The following is a 23544-nucleotide window of genomic DNA, read 5'->3' as shown; positions in this document are numbered from 1 at the left end:
TGTCAAGGCAGAGAATAACCGAGGAGCTGAGTCTGGTCCTCTTCCTAAAAGGCCCAAAGAGGAAAACCTCAGCCGGAAGCCCTCGGCCTGAGGTTGCTGCCACTTCAGGGCAGTCAGTGACAGCAGACAGCAACACTTGACTGAGCTCCCGCCTGGGGACAGCACTGGGCTGGGCCCTGTACCCCATCGTCTCAGTTCATGTGCAGAGCCACCCTCTGCGTACATCCCATTCTTCCACCCATTTTACAAATGAGGAAACTGAGGCTCAGTGAAAGAAGGCGACTTGTTCAGAGTTCTGCCACTCCAGGTGGTGGAGCTGGGACCAGACCCCATCTGTCTGCCTCAGAGGAAACGTCAGGAGTTCTGGGAGAAACGGGCTGACCCTGGCTGTGGGAGCTCAGGCAGGTCGTTCACAGGCCTCTGAGCTACAGTTTTCTCATCCGGAGAATAAGCACCACCGTTCTGGGATGTGATGAGCAGGAAGCCTGGGTTCTAGGCTAGGCCTTGGGCATGTGGTTTTTCTTCTTCGAGCTCAGCATCCTCATCCATCAAGTGGAATCAATTCCTGCCTAGAAGAGGGAAATGTCTGGGTTATCCCCCCTCACAACAAGGCAAGAGCATCCCCATTGCTCCACTTCTTAAATAATAATCATGACCATTTATTGAGGTCTTAGTACTTGCCAGGAACTGTGCTAAGTGTTTCATGAGGACCAATTCATTAAATTCTTCCAGCAACCCTATGAGGTAGGCACTATTACCGTCGCCACGAGTCGTTTGCACAAAGTCGGCAGCTGGTGAATGGGGAACCCTGAGCCCTGGCACAACCTGAGTCTGCCTGCAGCCAGGGTTCTTTGGGATGTTTTACAGCCATGAAGCACACTGCTTGTCAAGATTCTGTTGTGATGTGGGGAGATTTATAATATATGATGATAAGTAAAAAAGTTATATAAAACTATCTGTGGAATATAAAAAATCTATACACATGGCCAAAAGATGGGGAAGAATACACTCAGATATTAATGGGGTTTATCTCTGGGAAGCAGCGTTAGGGATGATTGTAATTTTCGTCATTGTATTTGCCACAGTGTAGATATATATAACTTTATAATCAGGAAATAAGAAGTCATGGTATAAAAGAGAGGTACAGATCTGGTTTTGGCAGCAGACGGTGAATCCTTTACTATTCTCTTCCAGATCTCTGAGAAGTATGGGTTCCCGGAGGAGAACATTTACAAAGTCTACAAGAAGTGTAAGCGGGGGTAAGTGCCCAGGACCGCTCCCCCCACCCGGCCCCCAACACGGCGGCTCAGGGAGCTCCCGGCAGGTGGCTCTGCCCTGCGGGGGCCTGCTGCTCCGTGCTGAGCCCTGTTTGTCCTTGGCTTCATGGAGAGGATGTGGAGTTGGGTGGAGAGCCCCCAACAGGCCAGGGCCGCCAGCAGAGACCAGACATTGACACAACCCGGAAGGAAAGGAGTGGGAGACCAATGGAAGGGTCTTGCTAGACGACCTCCTCAGGTGGAGGGGGTCCATGGCAGAAGACTCAGGTTCAAGTCCCAAGGCCACTGGATAACCAAGTCATCTGATTATAATGATAAAGATGTTAGTCACTCACACTCACTTGACCACCTACTATGTGTCAGATACCAGGCTAAGCACATCTCATTTAACCCTAAGCCACACCGAGAGGTAGATACCATTACCTACACTTCACACATAGGGAAACTGAGGCTCATGGGTGAAAAGCAGTGTTCAGGGGCAGGAGCAGCAGAGTAAAGGCACAGAGGCAGAGCCCAGCAACGATGCTTCTGGCTGAGTCAGGGGGCCTAAAGGGGAGTGGGCGGCGATGGGTCTGAAAAGGGAGTTATGACTGGCCGGTTTGAGGGAGCCCCGCCATGCATGTGCCGCAGGCCTCCTCCACCCGCAGGTCTGGCCCAGGCAGGAGGGAGTTAAGCTTTATCCTCCAGGGGGCCAGGCAGGGCCTGCCGCCTAAGCCTACTGTGGGCTCCTGGGGCTTAGTGCTGAGGACCACAGCACCTTTTCTATCTGCCCAGGAGATCCCTTGGCTGGTGGGGGGTGGGGAGGCGGAGGGCCACATGGTGACTGCCCTCCCAGGCTTCAGTCCCCTAGTTAGAGCCAGTGAGCTGCACCCCTGCAGCCCTTGCTAACCAGTTCCCTTCACCAGCCCAGCACGGGGCCCTGGGCAGTGAGGAATTGTCACTGCCGTTCCCTGCCCAGAGGACTAGGACCAGGACTCTGGGAAACACCCCAGCCCCCCTGCCCACAGCCCAGACCCCATCCTCCTGCTCTGGACAGTCGAGCTCCAGCTGCACTCTCTAGCTGCCCCTGGAAGGTGCTCAGGCATTGCCCCGTGGCTACTGTCTGTGCTTTCCTTTTTAGAAGACTTTGCAAAGTAAGGCAGGTTTTATACTCAGGTTGAGGCCCCTTCCAGCCAAGCCCTGGCGGCCTCCTCCCTCACAGTCCGGCCCTGCCTCCCTCCCTCCCTCCTCTGGTTCCCACCCAGCCTCTCACAGAAGGGTGGGGCAGGGGAGGTACGCGGCCCTGTAGCCCCTGGGAAAGGATCCGTTTGGTTTTGGTTGTATGAGTGTCTAGGGTTTTTTGTGTGTTTTTTTCCTTCCAAGTTTCGGTTTCAAACTGGGGCTCACACGCTCTCTGGAGCGGAATCCACCTCATAGCGGAGGGCAGGCTCTGCTTTGCCCAGACAAGCCCAGCCCCACTTCCCCTTGGGTGCCGGTGCCCACGCCCCTAGCTGCAGCCCCACCTGCAGCCGGCCTCCCTTACGGACCCCCCCCCACGGGCTGGGCTCAGGGGGTGGGAGTGCCTCGTGTATGATTTGGCTGGGGAGGGGGGCCTGCATATAAGCCTGCCCCACTGGTAGAATTGCAAATCGCTGCCTTAAGCCCAAGCCAGCTATTTAAAACATAATTATAATAACTTCCATTTGTGAGCACTTCCTACATGCCAGGCACTGAGCTAAATAACTCCCAGGCATCATCTCATCTCATTTGAGTTTGGAACAATTATCTCCATTTCTACAGATGAGGAAACTGAGGTTCAGAGTAGTCCCAGGGTCACAGAGTTAGTAAGTGGCAGAAGGAGCCCTGGCCTGTCTAAAGCCTGTGCGTGTACCCACTATTTTATCTTGCCTCCTGCTTGTTCCTCTAACCGCTAAGCAATGTGCAAATAAAGGCTGTGGCAAGGCCGGTGATGTGTTTGCCCAGCCTCATAGCCCAGGGCATCACGCAGCCTCGTAGCCCAGGGCATCACGCAGCGGCCCTTCAGAGGCACCCCACACCCCATACACACCCCCAACCAGGAAAACCTCAGGCCTAGGAGTGTCTGAAATGCCTAAAGGAGAAGGGTCCCCAAAAAACCTTTGGGAGAGGAGAGGCCAGACTCCCTTGCCACCTCCCTCCATCGGATTCCCCTCATCTGAGGCACAGGAAGTTCTCGTCAGTGGCCTAGTTTATTTTCACAGAACCCTCCTGTGGACAAAGGTAGATACAATCAGCTTTCCAAGCACCACTGAGTGCTTGAAAGATTAACAAAGACATTGTTTTCACTGGCCGCGTGCCAGGGGTGTCATGCGAACCAGGACAGAAGACAGCGAGAAGCTGGCGAGTGACAAGAGGCCCACATTCTGGGACAGGGGTTCCTGACAGGCCCCTGCCTCTAGGGCCTGGTTGTCACTGACCTCTGAGGGAGGGACTCCCTGGGCCTGTCTGGGGTCCTGTGCGTAGGCAGGGCTGGGTCCCAGAAAGGCCACGCCTGGGGGTGGAGCGAGGCGGCCTGCAAGTTGGTGCGCGTGTGACATTCGCCTAGTGCCGGGCACCTCGGAACACCCAGTAACGCCACCACGTGAAAGACACAAAAACCCCGACGCCGACAAAGCGCCCACCCTCTGCCCCAGCCCTGGGCTCCTGTGGTCTGTTCCCAGCCTGAAGCCCCCAAAGATCCCTGTGTGACGCCAAGGAAGTGCACTCAGAGCCGAGGGGGCGGGATCCTGTAATTAGACGCTGGCCGTCAGCACCCAGGCCTCCTTCCTAAAGCAGCGGCTGCTTTGGCTCGCCACCGTCTCCACTGCCCCTCCCTCCCTGGGCGATGAGGGGACAAGGCCACCGCCTCCCCGGTGGGGTCCTCAGTGGTCTGGGATTCTCAGCCCCCCAACTCCTCCTGACTTAAAACTGTCTCGCCTCATCCAAACCCTCCCTCAGGCCTGGGTTTTGCCTTCCTTATTTATGCCACTTCCTAACTTGTATTTATAGGGGCTTTTGTTTGTCTTTTTCTTGCTAAAAAATGTGATACAGTCAAAAGAGGCAAAAGGCTGGATTCAAATGCCAGCACTGCCGTCTGACTGTGTGACCCCAGGCACGTGGCTTGGATTCTTTGAGCCTCCGCTTCCCCATCTGTGACCTGGAGGCGTATGGTTGTAAGGATTCGTCCTGCCAGTCCCTACCAGTCTGAACCCCTGGAGGGCAGGTGTCGGATCTCTATACGGCCCTTGTTCTTGCTGGAGCAAGGCCCTGCGTGTGGAAAGGCCTCAGCAAATGCTGGTGGGGTGAATAGATGAAAATACTCAACTCCAAAGGCCATCCTACCCACGTGGCCAGGTCAGGTCACATCTCACTGGGTCTGTCCTCAGGGAGGCTGCCTTCGAGGGCTGCCCTTGGCACACGCTCTGGCTTTGACCCCTGCAGAGGGCCACAGCTGGGGCGGCTCCGTCCCTCTCCGGTTGGCCCTGGTCTTTACCTGAAGAGTACGGGGGGAGAGCGAGCCCAGGCCCTCAAGTCGATTGCACCGTCCCCGAGGTCTAGCTTCCTGGAGTCAGAGCCGAGAGGGCCAGGCGCCCCTGAGTGACACGCCCCAGCCTCCGGCTGAACCCAAACCGCACTGGTCCTCCCACCACACCTCCTGCACTTGAAGTCACACTCCACGTCCCAGTCCTCAGCCTGGCCTGGCGACTGGGGAGCACTGCGTCTCCCCCAGATCTCCGTACTGTTGCTCAGAAGCGTCCGTCCTCGTGTGTGAGGAGAGGCCATCTGGTGCAGTAGGTGGGTGCGGGAGCCAGCAGGTCTGGGTTTGAGTTGTGGCCCGACCACGTGGGCCTCTGCCCTTCCCTGTAGAGCAGGATGGGGAGCACCCACCTGGCAGGGTGTTACGAGAGTCGGCAAGAAAATCTGGGAGCTGCCTGAGATGTGTGGGCACCCAGCAGGTAGTGACCATTACTATCATCCTTGTCACTCAGAGGGCCCAAAACAGGGGCTTGCCACACTCTAGCCGCGTCTCCTCTTCTCTTCCAGAATCCTGGTCAACATGGACAACAACATCATTCAGCATTACAGCAACCACGTCGCCTTCCTGCTGGACATGGGGGAGCTTGATGGGAAGATTCAGATCATCCTGAAGGAGCTCTAAGGCCCGAGTGAGCCAGCGCGCACCCCCTCAGACCCCTGGGGGTAGGCTCCAGGCAAGGAGCCAGCTGGGGAGCGGCCCCCCCACACACAACCTCTCCTCACGCCTCAGTGCCGTTACTTGAACGCCCTCCCTGAGGGAAGAGGCCCTCCAGTCGCAAGCCTGTGGATGTCGGGGCCGGGGACAGACCTGGGAGGTGTCCTGATCCGAACCTCCTCCTCTTGCTTGACTCTGCTCCCTGAACTTCCTGCCAGTGCCCGTCCGGCCAGAGACGGTGTCACCTCGGTTCACATACCCAACATGCTGTTTCCTCCTCAGCAGACCGCCCTCTGCAGTCGACCTCCTGCGGCTGCCCCGGCAGACGGCGGAAGCAGAGCCTCTCTCTCAGCGCCGCTTGACTGCTGTCTGGCCCCACTCCTGATTCTCCCATCGACTTCAGACCTATGGTTTCTTGCCCTTTGGTCAGTTAACTTGAAATCTCTTGATTTTCAGTGCAAATAACTTGGACACTCTAGTGGAAACACTCTTCCTCACAGACTTCTTCCGTGCAAGATGGAAATAATGGAGCTGATCCACTAGAACGAAGTGGCCGCTGTGTAAATTGACCGTCATGCCTGCTCCCTGTTGTATACATTTCTTATTTACAATTTTCATTTATGTTATATATATATATAAGTATATATTGTATATATATGCCACATTTTATATTTTTCATGGATACATTTTTATCATTTCAAAAAATGTGTATTTCACATTTCTTGGACTATTTTTTTTAGGTGTTATTCAATTATGCATTTTATATACACATATGGTATTTAGTAATAAAATCCCACCTATGTATTACTTCAGATGCTACACTTGTGAAAGTCTTTTGTGAAAATCTTCCAGGGAGAGAGGGTGAAAGTAGACCAGGCCTCTCTCCTCTCTATCCCGTGAGCGGTGCACCCGGGATGTGAAGGACGATGGTAAGTGCTGGGCACTGGTGAAGCAGAGGTGCCCGCCTGGCAGGCAGCAGGAACCTGATGTTCAGATCTCTGTTCTGTGCAGTCCCACAGGCTGAGTGCTATGACTTTAGGATCGCTGACTGGAGATGAAGAAGTCCTGGGAAGGGTCCAGGATGACCTTGCTGAGGACCCCACAGCTGGGGCCAGGGGGCAGAGCCCGGGGCTGGGAACCACGTGACCTGAGTTCTTGTGTCAGCTCTGCCCCCACACTCAGCTGAGTCACTTTCCCTGTAGCCGGCTCCTACCGGCTCACACAGGTGACTGTGCCCATCTCTTCCCAACTCTGTGGTCAGTGACATCGTGTTGGTGCGCTGGTGGGGAAGTATTTACACCAGGGGAATTGACAAATGCTACAAGTCAAGGTCTTATTTCCCCTGGAGAACAAATCACAAATCACGCCTGCCTCCCTCCCTCCTTCCCCTCCTTCCTTCCTTTGTCCCTCCCTCCCTCCCTCCCCACACCCCTTTCTTCCTTCCCCAGCTTAGGAGCACGCCACCACCTCTAGGCTTTGGTTTCTGCGGCCATAAACTGAGGAGCATGGTCTACATGGGTCGTTTGTAACTCTCACCCTTAGGGCCCCGGAGTTCACTGGCAGGTCTCAAAGGCCACCTCGAGGTTGGGGAGGGGACAGCAGGCAGCCCCTGAGTATCCTCCCGGACTTCAATCCTGGCAGCTCTGCTTTTCTTCACTTAATTTTAGGGTTTCTCGTAAACTTTTGTCTGAACAAAATTTTTTTAAAAGTTTGAAAACCACGGATGTCTCTCAGGGTCTCCCAGCTCTGCCAGAGTCTAGGCTCCCGTTTCCCAAGGCCCCGCCTGGAGACGCTAGCCCAGGTGCAAAAGTTAGGGGAAGCCAAAGAGCTCGGCAATCAAGATAAATCATAGTTCAATGCAATGTTTTTTTTAAAATTAAGGTAAAAAAAATCCATGAGGAACAAAATACCAAAACTTTGAAGCCAGGATCAGTATTACTGAAGTTTCCTTGGCCTCAGGCTCCCACATGGCTTGCCTGGCACTGCTCGAGGGACCCGTGGAGCACCCAGAGTTGCTCTGCCTCCTCCAGGCCACACCGCCACCATGACATCAGATGTCAGCTCAGGGGGATGTGTGAGGATGAAAGGATGGAGCAGGTGCAGGGTACCGGCACACCGCCAGGCCCACCAGAGGCGCTCAGCATCTGTTCATTTCCCGCCTCCTGAGCCTCCTGCCAGCTCCCTCCCCCAGAGCTGGCTGGGAAGCAGGAAGGTGGTGCAGGCCTCTCAACCTTGACTGCATATCAGAATCCCGGAATCACGGAGTCACCCCACACTCTCCCAGCTGCCCAGACCCCACCCACCCTGGAGAATTAAATCAGAATTTCTGGGGGTGGGACCCAGGCCTCAGCACTTTTTAAAGCCCCCAAGTGATTACAGTGCGCAATCCAGGTCCAGAACCACTGCTCTGAAGAGGCCGTAGCTATGCAGGCCTCCAAGGCTCACCGGTCTGCCAGCATCTGGCTGGGTTAATGCGCACAAGGAGCTACAGTGTCGGGCACGCCCGCTGCAGCGCTCCAGAATGAGCCCCCATACTCCCACAGCCTCCCGCAAAGCCACCAGGGCCCATTTCTCTTCCCCTCCACGTGAAGACAAGAGAGCCGTCACTGCGCTAGAAGGCCATTTGGATGTCCAGGAGAGCCCTGCAAGCCGGGAGGAGTCAGGCCTGCCCTCAGAGAAGGGCAGGAGAGAGGGCCGCTCCTGAGCCCCACAGCTGTCATCCAGGACTGTCTTTCACTCCAAAGTCCACAAAGGTGGAAGGAGTGATGGTCAGTCCCTTCCAAACAGGGAGTCACTTCACACAGGCAGCTCCTGGCTGGTGGAGAGGGCGTCCCCTGCCTGCAGGCAGCCTGTGCCTAGTAGACCCGGCAGTGAATGAGGGGAGAAAGGGATGAAGGAGGAAAGCAGGAGAGCGAGAGTGAATGAATAAGTGAGGGAGGGAAGGAGAAAGGAGGGAGCGGGGACGCATGAGTAGGTCAGTAAGCAGCCCGAAGGCCAGATGAAGAGTTCAGCAATTAGTGCACTTATGAGACCCTGCTACTCCAAGTGTGGTCCACGGACCAGCAGCATCGGCATCGTCTGAGAGCTTGTTAGAAATGCTTATACCCAAAACTAACACAACATTATATGTCAATTATATCTCAATTTTTTAAAAAAGAAACAGAAATGCAGACCCTTAGACCCCACCCCAGACCTACAGACTCTGCCTTTTGACATCTCCAAGTGAGCTGCATGCATGTTAAAATTTGGAAAATACTTTATTAAACTATCAGTGTATCCTAACCCTAACAGGACACATAATCACACTGAGAACTTTAATAAAGACACTGATGCCCAGACCCCACCTCAGATCAATTAAATGAGAACTCTGAGGGTCCGGGCCTGCGCAGGCTGTCTCTGTAACAGCGCACAAGCTGATCCCAATGTACAGCTGGGACGTGAGAACCGCTGGGCAGGACAGAGCTGTGAGAGGCCTGTGACATCTTGAGAGAGACTGGATACAATCAAGACAGACCTGAGCTCAGCGCCTCAGCTCCCGTCATGTATTCCACAGAACATGGATTCCAACGAGCCAAGGGCAGCCCTGCCGTCTCTTCCCAGAGTCCCCTCTTTCCTGACCCCTTAGAGGTCCTTAGAGGGGACTCCTTCTGGAAAGACAGTCTTCACTGCTGATGCTCAGCCCAGCTGCTCATGAGGAGGAGAGGCCTTTCTGTTTTCCCATGCATCACCCCCAGCCTCTGCCCACAGTGACCCCAGAGCCAGCCACTCCCAGCCCAGTGGCCCCCCGAGGGCCAGAGGGACCTAAAAACCAAGGCCTTGGGATCTGGCCCCACCACCAAGAGTCTGGGGCCAAAGAGAGGTACAGCTCCAAGTGTCAGCTTTAAAAAGAGTTTCCAGAACTTCTAGCACGCAGTGGACAACGAATGGCCTGCAGAAGAGTGTCCTCTAGCCCAAACAAAAAATTTTAAATTGAAATATGGTTGTCAACATCTCAAATCAAGAGATTTCACATTTTAAAGGCCTCCCAGATTCTGTTGAAGAATCCACAGACCTGGCAGCTGTTAGCTGGAGCCATGCTGGAGGTCCCTCGAGATGGGCGTGGCCTGGGCTCCTGCATCCCCATCCCTGCCTTGCCTGTTTGCTCCACGCATTGCCCACCCAGGTGCTGGAAGTGCTTGACCTTGAGCCCCTGAATTCTAAACCTTGAGGAGAAGCTATGGACCTGAGAGGACGGAAGGAGGCACGAAGCGTTCTGCCTTTAGGTCCAGACTTCCTCGCTCTTCGCACAGTGCTCCAGCTCAAAGCAACGGGCGCTTGCAGGAATCTGAGGTTCACAAAAAGGCCAGCTTTTGTGAGAAGCGAGAATTCCGTTTAATTGGATATGTAACTCCATTCTCCCTGCTTCTTCCTCACCCACCCCTCCCATCGGCCAGTTCTGACAGGAAGGCGCAGGATGTAAGTGTCACAGAGAAAAGTCAGGAGGCAGCCGAGGGGAAGGGAGAGGCCATGTGGATGCGGGGGAGAGGGGAGAGGAGACTGCACAAGAGCCTTCCATTACAAAAGAGACAGACAACACCGATGTTTGGGGAAGAGGAGATGTGTGGTTACTTCCATTTCCTCTTGGTTCTTTGGGAATCTCTTCCTCTTGCTAAGAGGAAACGACCTGGCAGGCCAGAAAAGATCCATTAAAGATTGTGTTACACTTGAGCCGGAGGTCGGGGAGGGATGGAGACAGGCCGGAGGGAGAAAGCCCCGGTGGAGGTAAGCACCTGCCAGCACGGGGCCGCCCTGCCCCTCAGAACAGCCGTGTCCAGGGCTCTGGCTTCAGCACGGTCCTGCCCATGTCTGCTGTTGAACACAGGGCCAATACACGGACGTGGCGGCCTCTGAAGGCGGGCAATGAGCACAGTGACCATGGTGACTGGCTGCCAGGCTCTTCCTGAAGGTGAGATACGAAGGCTTAGCTGGGGAAGGGCCCAGGCAACCCCTTCGTGTCTCTGTCACAAGCGCCTCTGGGCCTTCTGGCTCCAGGAACTCCAGGAGGAGTCTGGAAGTCAAGGCCAGAGGTGGGAGCAGGCCTGGGCCGCAGCCCTGTGCTGTTCGCCCTGCAGGTACTCTCTGGGCCCCAGAGCCCTAGCTGAGTGTCAGGCTTCTAGACGGGCATCCGCCATTGTCTGCCTTCTCCCTGGAGTCTGAGCTTCAGGAGTCCCTTAAGTCTGAGAGGAGGGGTGCAGAAGCCAGCCTGGATGGGTGCAAGATGAAGTAACCAAGGGAGGCTCTGTGCCCTCCTCATTTCTGCTCAGGAAACCCCTGGAGTCAGCAGGGGTGGTGTCCAATCTCCAGGAGGCAGCTCAAGACAAGGATCAAGGCCATAACACTAGGCTGGGGTGGTAGAGCTGCCCCCATGTCATCAGTTGTCACACACGAAACAGGCGTTCTCTGCATGAACGTCCTGGGGAACCTGGGTGGGGCAGCTGGTGGCCAGTGTTCTCCCCGAGCTTATGTGAGGTCACTACAACACTGGGATCCACTTCTTGTCCTCGTTGTAGAGAAAGGATTGCTTTCCTGGGAATTCCGGCTTGTATGTAGCTGTGAGGAAAGAGAGAGAGAGACAGCATTAAGAGACACAGGCCAGCTGCTCCAGTCTCTGGTATTCTATGTTGGAGCTGCAAGGCCCCTGCATCTTCCACGTGGGGAGACAGAGGAAGGGACTGGCCCGAGGTTACACGGCTCTTAACTGGACTCGAACTCCGGCGTCCCACCTTCTCTAACTAATTTTAACTTCTTTAACAGGAGAAAAGTTGCAAAAGAGTTTTCTATGAAATTTGAAACAAATATTGAGTTAAAGCAATATACTTAAAGAAGCAAGGTGTCAGTTTGGTGGGGTTTTGTATTGATTTAGTTCAGAAATTTCCAGAGAAGTGAAGCCATGACAAGAGCAGGCATGGTTCCCAGGAGATCAGCCGCCAGGACCACAGAGGGCTTGGGAACCACCAGTGGGGGTGACTGGAAACTCTGTGGACGCTGATTTGGTTAAGGAGGGGTGGTGCGCTCTTGGTGTACCTGGGAAGCGGCTGATGGGAGCACAGGGCGGTCCAGGTAGATGTGCGCCCACTAGAAGCCGAGAAGGCAGATGTTTGCGTGTGCGTGAGCCCAGGAGGCCCCACGTGGCGGGGGTGATCACAGCAGCAGGAACTGGCCTGCACCCGTGAGCCAGGTGCCTCGCACCGTGCGCAGGCTGGAGAGGACTCAGAAAAAGCTCCCAGAGGCCAGGACCAAACAGGGTCAGGCATGGGTTCCCGCCCGGAGCTCACCGCTCATAGGAAGCATTTGCCGAACCAAACTGAGTTCTGCCTGGACTGACCAGGTGACTCCAGGGTCAAACCTCTGCAGTCTTGTTGGCTTGATTATGGCTGCATTTCCAAGGCCGAAGCTACAAGAATGGCTTTCCCTTGTCCTGTCTACTTTACATTTTCCTCACCTGTGTGTTGGAGAGGAAGGTGTCTTCCTACCTGACTGATGCCTCTGGGGGCAAGCACGGGGCCCAAGTGTTCTTTGCCTCCCTAGGGTTGGAGCATCATCAGTGCTCACTGAAAGACTGAATTTAACAGAGCCAGCAGCCACCTCAGCTCTGCCTTCCTCCTCCCACACCACCTGCCCACCTGGGAGTCCCCAAGGCCACCAGTTCCGGTCAATGGGGGAATTAGCTAGGGGGCTGCATAGAGAGCAACAGATAGGTCGGGAGCACAGAGACTACCCACCAGAGCGAGTCCCTCATGCTGTCAGCTCTCATGGAGACCCCAGCAGTATGGGGATCCCGGCTTATGCTCATCCACGGACAGGGAATGGAACTGCATGTTTAAAGAACTGCTCCCATGAGCACCCCAGGTTTATTTCACGACAAATGAGGCAGAGAGGGGAATCGCCTGTACTCTGCCCTGCGGGGCGCTCCCTGTGGATCTGTGCACACCCCGCTCTGCAGGCCTTCCCCGTCTGCGAACTGACTCGGCTAGACTACACCAGTCATTTCGACATTTTTAAGAACACGAACTTTTTTGACAATCTGACAAAAGCTACAGCCCCTTTCCCCAGAAAATAATGTCTGCATGCTCTGAATCTGCAGATGATTTCAGGGTCACAGACCCCCTGGAGCCTGTCTTTCAGCCTCTTGGACGTTCACGGTCATTGGCTATGAATTCCTGGCCTGGATCATCTCTAAGAGCCCTTTCACCTTAAAAAAAGAAAAGGAACACTCTGAAAGGGTAAGCTGAAAAGTCTTCCAGATCTACTCTAACCCCTGTAAACTGTTTGGCAAACAGCCTATAAATCAGTGGTATTTGATGGCCCAGGAATGACAAACAATTCCAGATTTGGCTTTTACAATCATTTAAAACAATCCTCTGACCTGGGCCAGGCAGGCCTGGCTGGGATGGCGCCGCTGTCCACCGGCTGGTGTTGGACACGAACGACGCACTCGAGATGAAATGCTTGGGGGGCCCCGTGTAGTCCACGATCTCATACTGACCAGGGCCCGGCAGAGGTGGCTTTGGGGGCAGAGGCAAAGGCTGGGCAGAGAAGTTCAGGATGGGGTTTTTCCTTCAGAAAAGATACAATGTGAAGATGTCACCAAAGCAGTCTATTGGGGAAATGGTAGTTTTTAGGCATACCCAAGACCTGCCCAGCACCAGTCGTCTGCAGGAGGACTGGACGTGGCACCACGAGACCTGTTTCTGCTGGCTCCACTGCCAGTGAGCTGGGGGCCCCCGGGCCTCAGTTTCCTTGGCTGCACAATGGCAACCATAACAGTACCTACCTTGTAGGCTTGTTGTCAGTGTTAAATGAGACGACATATCTAAAACACGGTACTCAAGATACGGCCCAGCACAAAGGGAGAGCTCAGTACACGTTGTTGCAGATGATGATGTCAAGCTAATTAGGAATGGCAGATAGCATCACCTCATGTGCCAACTCTGATCGATCAGTAGTGCCTGGCTAGAGCTCCGTGGAAAGATCTGAGGCCTCCCACGGGCTCCATGGCAAGAGCACTGGTGATCCACTTGTGATGTCTGCCATGGCCAGGAAAGGGGGAGAGGCATCACGAATTCCAGGGATTTGCCAGCCCAAGACTAGCAGACCCCTAGAGGCCACTCCAGTGTTAACACTCCAGAATCCCACGAAATATCTTCCTGGTGAGGCAGGATGCAGGAGTGGAAAAATACTGGGTTGAAAATTAAAAGACCTGCATAACACTCACCACTTACATTGTAACTGTTTGTTTTCAGATCTGTCTTCCCCTCCTTCAGGAAAGCGGGTCTTTTACGTCTGGTACTGAGAGTAAGTGAAAGAGAAATGGAACCTGTGCTTGAGCCCTAGGTCACTAGTTCACTCTGCGCCTCAGTCTCCCCAACTGTAAAATGAGGGGGCTGGACACGATGACCTCTGAGGTCCCTCCCATCGGGCCTTGATTCACTGGGTTGCCCAGGGAATTCTGGGACTGTTCGGGGAGGCATGTTACTCTCCCGACCGTGCAACAGAAGGGCTGCCTACTCCCACCTCACCGCTGAAGCTTCTTCTAAGGTCTCTCACCAAAAGGGAAGAGAAGGTTCTCAGAGCACTAAACGGCCACAGGATCCTCACCCCAGCCCAAAGCCAAGCCATCCACACAGAGGAGGGGACCGGGATTCCCAGCCACCGGAACTCTACTGCCCTTCGGCCAGCACCTCCCTAAGCAGAGAACTAGAGGGGACCCAGAGGTGTCTTATCCACTCTCCCTATTTTGCTAAAGTTGGTGCCCAGAGAGAAAAAGTAAGTCACCCAAAGTCACCGAGCACATTAGTGGTAATGCCAGGCCTAGAAGTCAAGTCTCAGGTGCCCAGCAATTTGGGGAAGGCCTCATGGCAGAGGGGACGAGGTTTTGGAGCCACACAGACCTGAGTGTGAATGCCAGTCATGCCGCTTACTGACTGGGAGACCTCAGACAAGTCCCCTGGCCTCTCTGGACCTGCAGCAAGGACCAACCCACACTCACTCTTTATAAGTGAGTTGATAAGTGGAAAAAAGGTATGCAGGCACCTAGCATAGTGCCAGCACACAGTAGGTGCTCAATAAAAGCAGTCATTATTATGACCCCTGCAGCACCACAGCCTGCTGCTTGGTCACAGAGTAGCAACCGAGCCTCAGGACAGGGAGATTAGGGGGTCCCTCACCCAGAGTCACCCTGAGGCAGGGTGGACACTCCCACCGCCAGGGGAGACTATGGAAGGCCATCGTAAATGTGCTGGAGGCTCACATCGCATGATGGAGGCACAGCTGGCTTGGATGCTTATATTTAGAAGAAAGGTGCCCACAGGAAAAGGAGAAAAAACGTTGCCTCCTTTCTTCCCCTCCAGTCAGCAGGGAAGAACCGGCCCAGCGTGCGATCCATGGCCTCTCCCCTTATAAAGAAAAGCTGGCTTCTCCTCGTTCTGGCTTGTGCCACCCCTTCAAAGCATCCCCAGAAATTGGATGAGTGTGTGGCTGGCGTCACTGAGAGACAGGCTTGATTCCTGGAAGGCAGAGGTGGAAGGAGCCAAGCATTGTATGAAGTCACCCCACAGTCTGGGTCATCCCCAAGAAAATCATGAGGTGTCTCCTTTCCAAAGCAGGGACGGCCTACAGGAGGCCAGGCAGGCTGGGTCAGTGTCTCGGCCGCACTCATGGTGAGAATGGGCTAGAGGGGTTCCTTGCCCTCCACTCCGTCTACATGCCCTGGAGAGGCTCGGCACCGTCAGCTCCCCTCTCTGGATCTTTGACCAGCGTCAGCCACGTGGGGGGCTCTCTGCCAGGTACTCTGGGGAGTCCAGACTGTTCTGTGCTCAGACACAGACCCTGAATGCTCCCAAGGGCTTGGCAGCCCCTTGCTAGAGACAATCCCGACTGGCGGTGACTTAAGGCAGTACAGACTTGCTGGTGGACAGACCTGAGGCTGACTCTCCTCGTCCCCGTTCACCAGCTGTGTGTCCTTAGAAAAGTCTCTGAGCCTCCCTCAGCCTCTGTTTCTCCATCTGTGAAACGGTGGATAACAATTCGGCCCCCAGGATTGAGAGGAAGATTAACTAGTGCTTTACCGGTATTACTGCTTTCAAACACGAAATGTTAGAACAGAGGTAAAACTCTGCCTTGAGAGCACAGAAAGAGAGACAAATTCCAACTGAGGGACTCCAGAAAGCTACCCTAGCAGGGACAGCATTTGCCCTGAAAGGGGAGCAGGAATCCTCGGAGCAGAAAAGGTGGAGGAGGAAGCATTGCCAGCGGGAAACAGCCGGGGCAAAAGCCCAGAGGAGGGACAAGCTTGTAGCTCCATGGGGCAGAGTGGGGACAGGAGGAGGCAGAGGCTGGGCCTGCCACACTGCCTCCAGCCCCCAACCACCCACGTGTCTGACCATCCCCCTTACTGACCCTGATCAGAAGCTGAAGGAGAAGCTCCCATTCATGCCTCTCAATCCAGCATCATCTCCCAGGCCCCGGCTCCCCATTTACCTTCCAGAAACACCCAACACAGCACTGCCAGCAAGCCGGTGCCTTTGTCATGCTCTTCCTTCTGCCAGGAGCACCTACATCCCTGCAAACTCTGATTCACTCTCCACTTCTCACTCCTTTAGAGAAACTTCCCCGGCCACTGCCTTCACCCCTGCCTCACATCCCTCCCTGTGGGCCTGCAGAGGAGCCTGGGTTTGGGTTTCAGAGTCAGATGCCCTGGATTCCAGCCCTGCCCTGCCCTGTTGGCGAGTCTGCACTGCATCTGTAAACTCTGTGTACAATACCCACCTGCTGGTGGGTTGGAAGCGTGACACTAGATAATATCTATGAAAGCTCTGAGCCCAGTGTAGCTGGCCCCTCAATACATTCTAGCCCTTCATTCTTCTCTTCTCTGCACAGAACATGCTAGATTGACTACACTCTTTACTTGCCTAGCTCTTTAAAGGGGGGATGGTGTCTGACTCATCGTTAAGGCCCCCGTCCCTATTCCCGGGACATTTGCTGAACTGCAGAGAAGAGGAGAGGGTTGAAGCAAGCAAGCATGGGAGCCCAGACATCTGAATCCCCCTGACAATTTATCAACATCCAGGGCTGGTTCCTCCATGTCCCTGTGGGGCTGGGCAAATCACAAAGGTCAGGCTGGACCGAGCCCAGGGCAGCCCACGGTGCGTTGTGACCGGGACTTTGATGAGCCTCATTGCTCAGTTATAAAAGCCAAGCTGGTCCTGCCCCGTGGAAAGAAAACATCTATCAAAGGCTCTGAGTTGGCCACAACTGGATTAAGTGTGTTAGCAGCTTCCAACGTGAGCCGTTTGAAAATTGCCCAAGAATAATGAATGTCTCAGAGCACTCAGCAGGTCACTGGGGGAAGGCAGCGAGACCCTGGGGACACTCCCAGGCACAGATTCACTCTGCTTCGGGGATTCCCAGGGTCGGGAGGGAGAAAGGGGCAATTTCTTCTCATCATTAAAGGGCAGCCGATTGCCCCTGGGGTGGAATGCAGGATCTGTTTAACAGGGCAGGGGTGACAGATGACAGCCGCTTGGGAAGACACATCCCATATCTAATTGAAAATCCCAGGGGAACCTTAGGTGGGTCCAACGCAATTACCCAAATTGGAGTGGAGCCAACAGGGCTTGATTCTTGGGCTCTGGCTGTGAGAGGACAGCGTGCCTGTGCAAAACCAGCGGCTTAAACCTCCAGGAAGTAGATCAAGGGTTAGGAAGGTGTCAGTGGGTGTTTCCCCTCCTTGCTGGGGAGCTGAGTTGAAAGGCAGGCCCTGGGAGGAACCATTTTCATCTCTAAAAGCCCTGGTCCTGACTCACCCTGAGTCACTGAGCCATCGCTGTGACGAACGCTGAAGACCAGAAGCAGTGAAACCCGGGCTGACACTTCACTTCTCTTCTAAGACCCTCTGGAAGCCAATAAATCCTCTTAGCTTTTCAGTCAGCACGGTGGCCAGAGCAAAGAGACACCCTGTGACATGTTTTTCAGCTAAGGAGCCCAGAAACGCCCTCGCTAACGCCCTGCCAGCCCCTAGCACGGCCTCTCCCCATAGGGCCGCTCAACAAACATCAGGGGAGTGTGGAGGCCCCACTCACACCCTTCAGCAAAAACACAGCTCCACGTAGCGAAAGGGAACCGTGCGCCCAAGCTGGTGAGTTCTGTGAGTTTCTCATTCTACCCCTGCAAGCACATTAGGAAGTATTTTTGTCCTGATTCACGGAGGACGGACTGGAATTCCCGGGAGTGAAGTGACTCCCGCCCCTGGTGAGCGAGGACCGGAGGTTCAGCACAGCCTGCCTTACACCCACGGACAACACAGCCTCTGCAGCCCACTCCCAGCTCGGGAGGCCAGCAGACGGAGTGGAGACAGACCAGCCCTTTCTCGGCCCCTGAGGGCACCTGAGGGCTCTCATCCTGTCACCCGGCCTCTAGCCTTTCTGGGCTCCCCTTACGTTGGTCAGTAACATGGGACTAGCAACCCCAGGGAGCGTTAACATCTCCCCTGCTTCTCCTGGCATCCTAAAGAAAGCAGAGCCAAAATAGCTTTTTACAAGTTGGAACGCTACCCAAGAATGGTGAGCCAAGCATGTCCAACCCAAGACAAATAAGGGCAGGCCTCGCATCCGTCACACACCAGTGAAACCTGGGCTGCGTGTGCCTCTGAAAAAGAAACTCAGTGACAATTCTCGGATTGTCCCCCACTGTCCTGCACAGCCCCAGAGATGGAAATGTGATTAGGCTTGTTGTGGACAAGGGCTCATGGAAAGTTACCCATAGACGGAGAAGAAATAACACAGATCTTCTCAGGGCCCTGACAGTCCCAGCACATGGCCTCAGGCACTCCTGTCCCTCTCTTCCCTCCAGGGACATGGCAAAGGAAACAGAACTCAAATCCGAGAGACCAGGACTTGAGACTCTCTCAACACTACAACGAACAGCTGTATCTTTTCTTTCTCTTGTGTTACTTTCTTCATCATTCAGCATGGACAGATGGATACTCTTTTAGAATAACCCAAAGCACACTTCAGTTTTATGTTCTTGCTTTTGAAATGAAATTACAAATTTCTCAGCTTCATCCTTTCCACTTCAATTTGAAAAGATATATTTTGGACCTCCCCTGTGGGTCCAGGCTGGCTCCATGTCCACTGTCCCCTGTATGCTCTCCTGAGTGACATGGCGAGCCAACCTGGAGTCATAGAGTGTCAGAAATGGAAAGACCTCCCCTTTTTCCACACGTGGAGAAATGAAGGCCCAGAGAGGTTCTGAGAGCAGCCCCAGGCCACAGAGCCAATTAACACAAATGTCTAGCCATGGAGGCTGGGAAGCTATCCACTCAGCAGGGTGAACCTAAGTTTGAGACACTGGATGTAACAAATACTTTACTGCAGGCCTCCTCAGAGCCTTTAATGAGCTCATGGACACTGAGATGCTCCTAGGGGCAAAGGGATCGTATGCCGTGCTTCTGAAGCTTATTAACCAAGGATCTGTCATTCACGAAGCATCACAGTGAGCCCCAGACATCCCCAGACACGCCCGCACTCCTGCAGTGCCCCAGCTGGAAACACTGCCCTTCCCACAGCCTTGGGACCCACACCATGCAGCCTTTTGTTGCACGCTCCTCCGCCTTGCTTTGGAGTTGTTCCCAGGGGAGCTTGGCTGAAGGCGTGTATGGTGTTCTGCTCACCTGAGCACCCCACAGCCTCCAGCACAGAACCGGAAACCTCCAGAGCCCGCTGACTGACAGAAGCACGTGCCGTAAAATGAGAGTATCTCAAACCGCTGGTCGAAACTTGAGCAAAGGCCAGAGGACACTTCTCTGGGGAAGGCAGTGCAACACTGAGCATTCTCCACTCTCCTTCCACCATTTCCTTGAAGAAGCTTCCAGAGTCAGGCTGGGGGCTTGAGCTGCCATGCCAAATAGCAGCTACGACCTATACCCTTGTATGCCTACAGGATACAGAGTTACAGCAGCTCTAACAGGAAGAGCAACTCTATTTTCAAGCACTTTCTCCTCTAACCCTCGCAGAGCCCCTGGGAGAGAAGACCCTTATCTCTGCTTAGTCACCTGGAAGCTGAGGCTCAGAGAGAAGTCTCCACGAGAAGGGCCGGGAGTGCCCCCAGGTCTGCTGACTCCGAAGCCCGGCCTCTCGCCCTCCCTGTTTGCCTGCAGAGTCGGGGAGAGCAGTGGGCAGTGGAAGCAGGGCATCCCTGAGGTTTGGAGACAGCCTTTCCTGGAGACTTTCCTGCCCCCGTCCCAAGCGCTGGCACCTGTGAAGGGTCAACTGCAGAACCCCAGAACCAGAGGGCAGAAGGGACTTACCCGAGGACTCCATCCCAGCTCTGGATCCCCTCTCCAGATCCGAAGTCTGACCCGGCAGGCATGTCTTGCTCTTCTCCCTAACCCTGTCTCCTGGCCCTGGGCTGACGGGCAGAGGACACCCAACGTCGCCAACCTCCCTGGGCTGCCCCGACCTCCGGCCCACCATGGCTGTGGGCGCCCTGCCTGACCTCTCTGGAGGTGCCCAGGTGGCTACAGGCTCAGTCCCAGCCCTGCTGGTCAGCCTCCTAACAGCCACAGTCCTGCCTGGAGAGGACTGTACAGGGTGAGGTCTTAGATAGCGATGGGATGACTGACCTTAACTGCAGTTAGTTCTAGAAGTTCTAGAACATTCTAAGGAATAAAAAAGCCCTGTGCATTTTGGAGCATCTTAGGTGAAAGTAACATTAAATATAACACAAATTAAACTTAAAATGGTAACAAAATCTCTGTCTTCACTTTTCAAATTTGTGTTAATATTCAGTCACCATATTTGCACATCCTATATGCCAAATAGATATTTTTAAATCTGAAAGCAACACTGTGAGGCATGAATCATCCCCACTTTACTTTTCAGCATAGAGGCCCAGAGGGGTTAGTACAGTGCCCATGGTTACACAGCATGAAAACAGCAGAGCTGATGTTCAAATCCAGCAGGTCTGACCAGCTCTAAAGTCTGGGCTTCTATCCTATCAGTACCAAACTAGAGAGCGGCACTGCTTCTGTATCTCCTGCCACCCACCCCAGTGGAAATGTTATGTTATAAAAATAGAATAATGTCAGCACCAGGAGGGCACAGCATTGTGAGGAACACGGCTGTCCCGGGCCTAATTGCCAGTGGCACGGCAAGTTGGCTCTGAGGACGCAGGCAAATCTCGCAGCCTCACTGAGCCTAGCTTCTGCCTCTATGGAGTCAGAGGGATAATCCTTACAAGAGAGTTAATGTGACAGTTGAGTAAGATGTGAAGCCCCCGCACAACATAGTTGCTCAGTAAATATCACGCATCCCACAGTATTTATTGAGCACCTGCTATGTCAGGGAGGGTTCCTGGAGAGCAACCCAGCGCTGTGTCTGCCCAGCCAGCGACTCCTCCTGCTTCCCCACCCATGTTGGGTCCTTCCCCAGAACCACCGTCCAGAAGAAAGATCAGAATGATCAGGACTCACGGGAAAAGAGACTTTTTCGGAATTTTGCTGTGGTCGTTTGGGTTGTAATAACCGGGTCCCGGGCCTGTTGACGTCAGTTTCAATCCACGGCCAGTTTTCGATTTAAAACAAGACATTAATATCTTTGGCGACTGCTTCACAAGGGATTCGTTGACATTATAATGCCCTAAGCAGAAAGGAATTTTAAAACAGAATAAAGAACTTTTCTTAAATAAATAAAAAGCAGTATTTTCCGCCTAAGAAGATATTGAATGACCTCAAGGCGGTATCACTCCAGAACGGTCAAATGGAAGGGGCTGCCTGAAATAACTAAAAATAATACCACAGAGGGAACATGTGCCACACGCACCACGTCCTGAGCTCATTTAATCCTCCCGGCAGCCCAGCAAGATGGGTATTCTCACCTCCATCCTAAACACTAGGAACCTAAGACTCAGAGAGATTAACTAATTTGCCGAAAGACATTCATCTAACCAGGGACTAAGCTCAGCTTGCTCCTCTATAAAGTAAGAATAGCAATTCTTCCAACAACAGGGTGGTATGATCTTTGAATGACATTTTAGGTTCTTGGCACATAGTAGTTGTTTAGTAACTATTATGCAATCAACAAACATTTATGGAGCACCTACTCTGTGTTCCCAGGGCCACCTGTTTCCAAAGTCCATGCTTTCCCACCATGCCCCACCTCAAGACACTGTGACAGAATACAATTAATGTGAGTGTGCACAAAGCTTTAAGGAAGAAGAGAATGATCTGAGCTGGGGTGAAGAGGAAGCAGTCTCCCCGCTAAATCGTCTGCAGCCCCGTGAATGGGTGCAGGGGTTTCGGAATGCAAAACAGCAGCAGGAGGCCACAGCTTTGAAGGCATCTGCACACTTTGACGGCCGCTTCTCATTACTCAGAAATTAAGGAAGTTATTCAACCTAATGGAAAAGCTCTAAGCATAAAGGTGCGCACAACAGCAGTGGCCACAATGTGAGAAAGGAGAAACAGCCTGGATGGCCAGGTCCAGGGGCGGTCATGGGAACGACAGCCCCTCCTGGTGGCATGGCAGCCCTGACGGTGACGAAAACGAAGATCGTCATAAAGCCACACGGCAATGTTTTTGAAAATGAAAGGATGAAAAAACTAAAAGAAAGCCAAAAAGTCTATACACACGAAGACGACGTCCATGTACAAATGGATACGGCTGAGTAAAAACAGGTTGGAACCCAGAAAAGTTACATTATAAACTATAAAAGTTATATTACAATTATATTAGCGATGGCATTGTGGGTGGGAAAATATTTCAAATTTTCTAAACTTTGTAAAGTGGATTTTGCTTTAAGTAAAACTTTACTTTTCCTTTGCAAAAGTACTGAAAACAACGATATGGTACATATTAGCAGGATTTTATTTAAACGGTCATACCCAGTGGGGGCAAAGGTGAGGACAACAGGTGCCTCGGAGAAGCTGTGCTGAAGGGTAACTTGGTCACAAATATCAAAAACCTTAAATATTTTACACACTTTTTGACTTGGCAATTTCACTTGAGGCAATTTACATAAGGAAATAATCTTGATTGTACACAAGTGTGAGCTACAAGGATATTTGTGCCACTCTCTATCAGCGATCAGTTTAAAACAACCTAAATTTCCAACAAGGGGGAATTTATTCCTTAACTTACTGTCCTGCCATTCAATGGAATACTATACAACCACTAAAAAGGTGCCCTGGGAGGATTTTTATAACATGAAAAGATGTTCTCAATATATGCTTAAGTTAAAAAAATAGATATCCAGTTAGCTTTACATCTCTCAAATTATCTTTCTGTTTCTTTTTCATATATATATATTTTTAAATTTTTTCCCCACCAAAACAAGTTTAAAGCAATACTTGATTATAAAATGCTAAAAAGCAGAAGCAAGGGAGAAAAGGCTTTCACGCCCCCACGGCCCAGAGAGAACCGAGGTAAGGCTCCGGTGTATCGACTTCCATCTTTTCCTGAGTGGGGCTGGACTGTCTCAGGGTGTCGAGCTTGCCTATGGATTCACCTCTGTAACCCGCATTTCTCATGCCACTTTGATGCAGGTATGTCCCCAAGTTCTATAACCTTTTTTATTAAAGGAAAAATAAAGAGGGAGGAGGACACTGGGGGTGTGCCTGACTTGTGCTCAGCACATGCAAACTGAGAAAACCCGATCAGTGAATGTGCACAGGGGAGCACTTTGCTCAGGACTGAAGGCGGGCCAGGCGCAGCCCGGGCCCTCAGAGCTGTGGGCACACGGCAGGAATGCCAATCACGGCTCCACATCTGGTTTCTTCCCACAGGGGGCGAAGCAGACACCACAGCCACAGCGTTATTTCTGAGATCCCCCAGGCTCTGGCCCTGGCAAGTTTGGGGGTGGGGGATGGAGTGTTTGTCCTGAAGGCACCAGGCATCGAGGCACCTAGCCAGATGGGCCTGGATAAAATCCCAGTGTGGGACCCTGGGCTCGTTACCTTCTAGCTATGTATAATTTTTGCCCTTTTCAATGATAATAATAATAGCTCATGCTTTCCGAGCACGTGATTATGTACCAGACAAATGC

The 23544-nt window shown here is 53.0% G+C and overlaps 2 protein-coding genes across 20 annotated transcripts in view; one reads left to right on the top strand and one right to left on the bottom strand.

Moving 5' to 3' along the window:
* Positions 1-6285, top strand: part of GRHL3 (grainyhead like transcription factor 3) — a 34376-nt gene extending 28091 nt beyond the window's left edge. The window contains exons 15-16 of one of the 2 annotated variants that reach the window (XM_005607352.4): positions 1195-1259; positions 5319-6285. In XM_005607352.4, coding sequence (XP_005607409.2) covers positions 1195-1259; positions 5319-5433 — 180 coding nt within the window. In that variant the 3' untranslated portion in view covers positions 5434-6285. The remainder of the gene's footprint in view (positions 1-1194; positions 1260-5318) is intronic. The other variant, XM_023635501.2, reaches the window with a different exon arrangement.
* A 3528-nt stretch (positions 6286-9813) lies between these two features.
* STPG1 (sperm tail PG-rich repeat containing 1) overlaps positions 9814-23544 on the bottom strand; it is a 53196-nt gene continuing 39465 nt past the window's right edge. For 12 of the 18 annotated variants that reach the window (XM_005607349.4, XM_070260729.1, XM_070260726.1 and 9 more), the window contains 3 exons: positions 20975-21140; positions 12872-13062; positions 9814-11055 (listed from right to left, as the gene is read on the bottom strand). In XM_005607349.4, the coding sequence (XP_005607406.1) occupies positions 10979-11055; positions 12872-13062; positions 20975-21140 (434 nt within the window). In that variant the 3' untranslated portion in view covers positions 9814-10978. The remainder of the gene's footprint in view (positions 11056-12871; positions 13063-20974; positions 21141-23544) is intronic. The other 6 variants (XM_070260735.1, XM_070260737.1, XM_023635500.2 and 3 more) reach the window with 1 other exon arrangement.

Source organism: Equus caballus, chromosome 2 (genome assembly GCF_041296265.1).
Source record: "Equus caballus isolate H_3958 breed thoroughbred chromosome 2, TB-T2T, whole genome shotgun sequence".
NCBI classification, from domain to species: domain Eukaryota; kingdom Metazoa; phylum Chordata; class Mammalia; order Perissodactyla; family Equidae; genus Equus; species Equus caballus.
Note: the sequence above shows the minus strand (reverse complement) of the source record. Positions and strands in the feature narration are given on the sequence as shown.